The sequence below is a fragment of the Myotis lucifugus genome, unplaced genomic scaffold (genome assembly GCF_000147115.1).
Source record: "Myotis lucifugus unplaced genomic scaffold, Myoluc2.0 scaffold_2, whole genome shotgun sequence".
NCBI lineage: Eukaryota > Metazoa > Chordata > Mammalia > Chiroptera > Vespertilionidae > Myotis > Myotis lucifugus.
Genome location: NW_005871050.1, coordinates 29265734 through 29271733, shown reverse-complemented (window position 1 = coordinate 29271733; position 6000 = coordinate 29265734). Strand labels below are relative to the sequence as shown.

The window sequence follows — 6000 nt, the reverse complement described above, 5'->3', positions numbered from 1 at the left end:
AAGGAAAGGGCGCACTCCGTGAAGAAACTGGGTGGCTTCTGGATATTTTATATTCTTCCTGTAAGGGTAGAAAGAGCTTTCTAAGGAAGGTTTTGAATTAGACAAGATATCGTATGACTACTTACTGGGTGCCCTTCGACAAGTCCTCTTACCCATCTGCACTTTGTTTATTCACGTGCAAAATGAGGAATAAAATCTACTTCGCAAGACTTCTATAAGGATTACGTGAGAAAAAGTACGCGAAATCTCCTTAGTACATAGTAAGAGCTCCTTAAAGGTTAGTTGGTGCTACTACCGCTTCAGAGAATGGGCCATTCCTTACTCCAAAATTCCAGAAACTTTGTTTTCTGTAGTTTAACGCCCTCGGTTGTAAAAGGATGAGAAGAAGAAACACTTTTATATCTGAGACTCACTTATTTGGACAAAACAAACAAACAAACCCCGCTTTAAATTTTAGATAGGCAAAATACACTTAACTGGTGGCGGGACCCACTTTGAAAGCACCCCCTCAGTTCTCACTCCAGTGGATTATGGGAAGTGTAGTCCCGCGTTCCAGTGGGATGAGTACAGAAAAGCGGGTAGGAAACTACAATTCCCAGAAATGAAGCGGGACTATTTCCCTGTCCGGAGGTAGCGCTGTGGGAGGGAATTGGCGATCTCGCTGCCTACGTGGGAGAGAAGGAGGGTTGGGGGAAGTGTGGAAAACCTGAACCTGAGCCACTGGTGCCTGAAGATTTGGTGGGAGGAAAAGTAGAAGGGAAAAGAGGGGTGGGAGGGTGAGGTGAAGAGGGGATTTAGGTCGCTGCTCACGGGCTGCACAAAGTTCTTGACGATGTGGCTGAAGCCGGAGGAGGTGCTCCTGAAAAATGCGCTGAAGCTGTGGCTGATGGAAAGGTCCAATGACTACTTCGTGCTGCAACGGCGTCGGGGCTATGGGGAAGACGGCGGAGGGGGACTCACAGGTAAGTTGTGGCCACCCTCACCCGCCTCGGGGCCGTGGTCGCTGGTACTGAGAAGGTAGTGAGGAGGACAGTTACTCATCGCCACCCACCTCCGGATCCTGAACCCTGGGCGGAGGACCGGGGTTCTTCCCCCGCCACCACCTTTGCGTTGCTCTCCTCGAGTCCTGAGAATGTATCCCTGGATCAGCAGTTGCTCTTTCGATGGGACAGCGAAAAGGAGGACGGGTTCTTTCTGAGGCAAAGTACCTTCCCTGTCGCTTCTCATGGGGGAGGGGGCTGATGAGTGTTAGACCTGCACGGGTCGCGTTTAGGCTGGTGACCAGGGCCAATTCGCAGTTGTGGACTTAACTATTTTCACAAAATCTCTATTGATAATCACTACCCTGAGGAGTGTAAATGTGTGTGCGGGGGGGTGGGGAGAGGCAGGGAGGATGGTGAGAAAGGAAGGAGCCCCATCACATCCAGAAGGGCTGGCTTCAAATGAGAGAGTAAGGAGTGAGGAGAGGGCGAGGGAGAGGTCTACCAAATTGCTGATCTCTTCCAATTTAGCATCTTTTACTTTGTCTACAAGGTTTCAATCCTTGGGCTCCCCTCTCTAAGTAACCTTCGCAGTTTACTCCTGTCTTGAGTGCTTGGCGCTGCCCTTTTCTTTCAAAGCCATGATTGTAAGCAAACCAATTAAGCCAACGGAAGTTTTAACTCTTCCTGCCTATTCTATCCTGCCTTCAATTCTTTGATTTACAAATCAAGAACTATTCCTTGGTCAAGTACTTAAAGCCCCCAAAGAATTTGATTTTCAGACCCCTCCTCTGTGGTAGGAGCATTCAAAGTTTTGGACATTGCTAAGACCAGAGCTCTTTTTTTGTGACACTTTCTAGTTTGGTATTGTGGCCTTGAAGTGGCTGGCGGACCAGGCTTAATTTAGGCAGTGTGAGTAGCAGAAAAAGGGAAGAATCAGAAACTCTGCCTTTTAGTCCCATTCGCATCTCTTGTTAAATGGCATTTGACAATTTTTTTTTTCATTTATTCAACCTTATGTGCCTACTAGGTGCCTCATGGAATGCCAGGGTACAAAGATTAAGATTCAGTTCTCTGCCTTGCAGTGCTTATAATCCTCATAAGTGGGAGAGGGTCTGCTTAAGAGGAAGTAACCAGTAATCCAGGGAAATTATAATTATAATCAGTAACTAGTAAACCAGCTAAATTATAATTAGAACCAAATAACTGAAGGATTGAATAAAGATTCCTGGAGGAGATGACATTGCTTTTCCTCTTCTGCAAAATGGTGTTTATCTCACAGAGTAGAGAGGATAAAATGAAAGCTAATAGGTGCCAAATCAATGTATGTTGTTAAGATGTGTGCTGCTATTTCCTTTTTTCAAGCCACACCCAGCGTGGCAATAATTTTGAGTTTCTACAGGACATTTTTAAAAAGCCTGCAAGACCTATCTTATCCAGCTTCTAAAAAGGCTCTTTTGAAAATATGGCAAAGACAATTACCTCATTAGATTAACATTATTTTTTTAGTTTTCTGGTTTTTAAAAGTTGCAAGTGTTACTTCTCAGAGGAATCTTTCCACTTAACAGATACATATACTTTCCAGATTAAAATTTGAGAATCAGTCTTCATCATTACCCAGTGATGTAATTTATCCTCTTAGTCTATTGAGAACAAGTCAAAATATATTTAAATAGATCCTTACAGCCCTGTGTTACAGCATAATATTTTGGTTCCCCATCATTCTGTTTGACCAGAATTTTTCTGGTGTTCTTGCCCACATTTACCCACATTAGGAAATGTATTTTGCTTTTTACCATATTCCTGAAAAATAATAGGCAAGTCATTCTTGAGAATCCAATCACTGTAATATATTAAATGGTTTTTTACTTGTTGCACATTTCCTTTAAATGATCACTTCTTGTTTTGTGTATTTGATTTTTCATTTCACATGCTTTCTTAAAGCATGGACCCATTGCACCAGTTTCTTATCTCTTTCCCATCCGCTATCATTTACTCTTCCCCATATCTCTAGAATAAGAGATTTGTCTGAAGAAATGAACCAAGATTTCTACCACAGGTGAATGTTGAGAATATCCATAGCCAAATTTTTGTGGTCAACTTATATCTCTGCATGATTGTTTTACTTGTGGTAGTGTCAAGATCAGTGGTTCTCAACCTTCCTAATGCCACAACCCTTTAATACAGTTCCTCATGTTGTGACCCAACCATAAAATTATTTTCGTTGCTACTTCAAACTGTAATGTTGCTACTGTTATGAATCGTAATGTAAATATCTGATATGCAGGATGGTCTTAGGCGACCCCTGTGAAAGGGTTGTTCCACTGCCAAAGGGGTTGCGACTCACAGGTTGAGAACCGCTGGTCAAGATGCTTGAAATTACCAAGTGAGAGCTGCCACTATATTTCATGTAAATTAAACAATGGGTAAAAAAGGACCAAAGAGATGTTGTTTTTGTTAATCCTCACCTCACAAGGATATTTTCCCATTGATTTTTAGAGAGAGTGGAAGGGAGGAAGAGATACAGAGAGAGAGAAACATGGATGTGCCATTAATTGGTTGCCTCCTGCATGTGCCCCAACCAGAGCCAGAAATTGAGCCTGCAACCAAGGTAGTGCCCTTGATGGGAATCGAACCTGTGACCCTTCAGTTGCGGGCCCATGCTCTATTACTGAGCCAAACCAGCTAGGCCAAGGGGTGTGTGTGTGTGTGTTTTTTGGGGGCGGGGGTTGTCTAGAGCTAAATAAAGTGTGTGCTGATTTTCATGGCTGCTCAATTACCTTATTCTTACTAAAATTGTGAAGCCAAGAGCTTTGCTGTGCTTTACTACAAATCCACATGTGGATTAGCTCCCACAGGAGTTTGACTGTGCCAGCATAAGCTTGCCTTTATCCATTTTGTTTGCTAAAATCCAGTGTTATATCCCACTCCTTTAAAAGATTCATTTATACATTTTGTTTAATGAAGAAAAGATAATGACCATCTCAAAATGTTACTAGTTGTACTATCTTTAAGATTTCATTTCTTTGCCTTGTAATAATTGGCAATAACCACCAGCAATGTAATGACTTTTACTGTGGAGTTGGTGGCTTTATTTTTTTCTAATAATGGAATTGGAGCAATAGAGAACCTTAGTATGGTTATAATAGGAGACTAATTTGGAAGTTAGAATTCTGAGGTCCTTTTTAAAATTCTGAAACACTTTTGGTGGATATCTGATAGATTATTTACCATTTGTCTAACTTTATCTTACTTAATTGTCCTGGTTCCCAGCAGAGTGGAATATCTTGTGGAAATTTTTGTTAAACATAAGATTAGTTTAATATAAAGTTACCTTCTTTCATTTAGATAAGTAATTCACCATTCAGGATTTTTGTAGTTACCTTACATTATCCCTTGTTCCTCCTGCCTGATTAAGGATAATGTCTCTTCTATGGCATCTAAATTTAGCACCTCATTTTATGTGATTAAAAATAATTTATGCATATTTGGCTTATTAAGCACAAGTGAATTTGCTCTGCTTTGCAAATGGGAACTACTACCTGAGTGGAATTATGGTGCTGCATTCTATTAAGAACTTTAGTGTATGGGATTTAGGAAGGTCTGACAAACAGGAACACAGAGTGCTTTTCCCTCCCCAGGGGTTACCCTAGGGAGTTTCTATTTAATAAGTTAACTATAAGCCAACATCCACAAATACATGAATACACCACCGAGTCCAACAATTCCACTTACCGCATTAACCCACCTTCCTTTATCTTTCCTGATTCTTTAATATTTTTATGTCTCTATTCAGTTGTAATTGTTTTGTAAAGGTGTTGTTTCCTCATCTTCTCTACCTCACAGCATTGTTATGTGAGTCAAGTGAGTTTTGAAACCTGTGAGCAACTATATAAACATTTGGTATTCATTTATCTATTAAAGAAGGAGTAAGATGTTAAGTACCATTTTCCCTAGTAATTACTTTTCTCATGTTGTACATAGAAATTGATTTGGAGTAGTAACATTATATCCAATATGCAATGATATCACTGTAAAAACAAAACACTGCTAGTTAATAATTCAAGAATTTGGGTATGATGATGATTGTGCATTTATGGTTTATAATCAAAATAATGTACAACAATTAGAATAAAATATCACAGTAGCATTACTTTGTGATCTACAATTGCCCAAAACCTAGAAATTCTCAAATACTAGTAGAAATTTTACAGATATAAATACCACTTGTTGTCTTACTGAGTGGTATTAGAGTACACATAACTTTAGTTATCTTAGTTATGTTTTTAAAAACATAATAATTGAAGAAATAAAGATTCAGCTGGTGAAATCCCATGCTTCTGTTGTACAGTTGTAGAACGACTATGGCTATAAAGTAAGTTAAAAATTAATAGCAAAATAAAGAGCACTGCAATGTTTACCATGTTGTACAGCTATGACATGGATTTTACATTACCTTTGTGTTAGAAAATTTGCCCAGTTTTCCACCTCTTGCTGCTGCTATATAAGCACAAAAGGAAATGTAATGGAACAAGATATATTCATTCAACAGATAATTACAGGTGCCTTATAAAATCCAAACACTGTTTTAAGTGCTAGCAATAACAGCAGTGAGCAAAACAAAATCCCTGTTCTCATGGAGCTAACATTTTAGTTGAGGAAGGCAAATAAACAAATAATGTATTATATGGCTGGTGGTGATGAGCGATATGAAGAAAAATAAAGCAAGGTATAAGGATAAAGAGGGTATTTTAGAAAAATTTGGTCTGAGAAGGCCTATTAGGTGATATATGAGCAGAGAGCAGAGGGACTAGAGTATATGAGCCAAGCAGATATTTGGGAGCAGAGTGAAAATATATATATAATTTTTTCTAGGAATTTTGCTGTGAAGGAAAGCTGAGAAATGGTGGTAGCTGGCTACTATGCTAGATTTTGAGTATACAGTGTTTAATAAAACAGAAAGGGTTCCTACCCTCACACAGTTTATAATCTGGTGGGACAGACAGATAATAAACAAGTA

The 6000-nt window shown here is 39.5% G+C and overlaps 1 protein-coding gene across 1 annotated transcript in view; it reads left to right on the top strand.

The window, feature by feature from the left end:
* Positions 1–662: 662 nt before the first annotated feature.
* The window catches only part of TBC1D8B (TBC1 domain family member 8B), a 72129-nt gene continuing 66791 nt past the window's right edge, over positions 663–6000 (top strand). The window contains exon 1 of the mRNA XM_006082275.3: positions 663–962. Within this exon, the coding sequence (XP_006082337.1) occupies positions 833–962 (130 nt within the window). The 5' untranslated portion in view covers positions 663–832. The remainder of the gene's footprint in view (positions 963–6000) is intronic.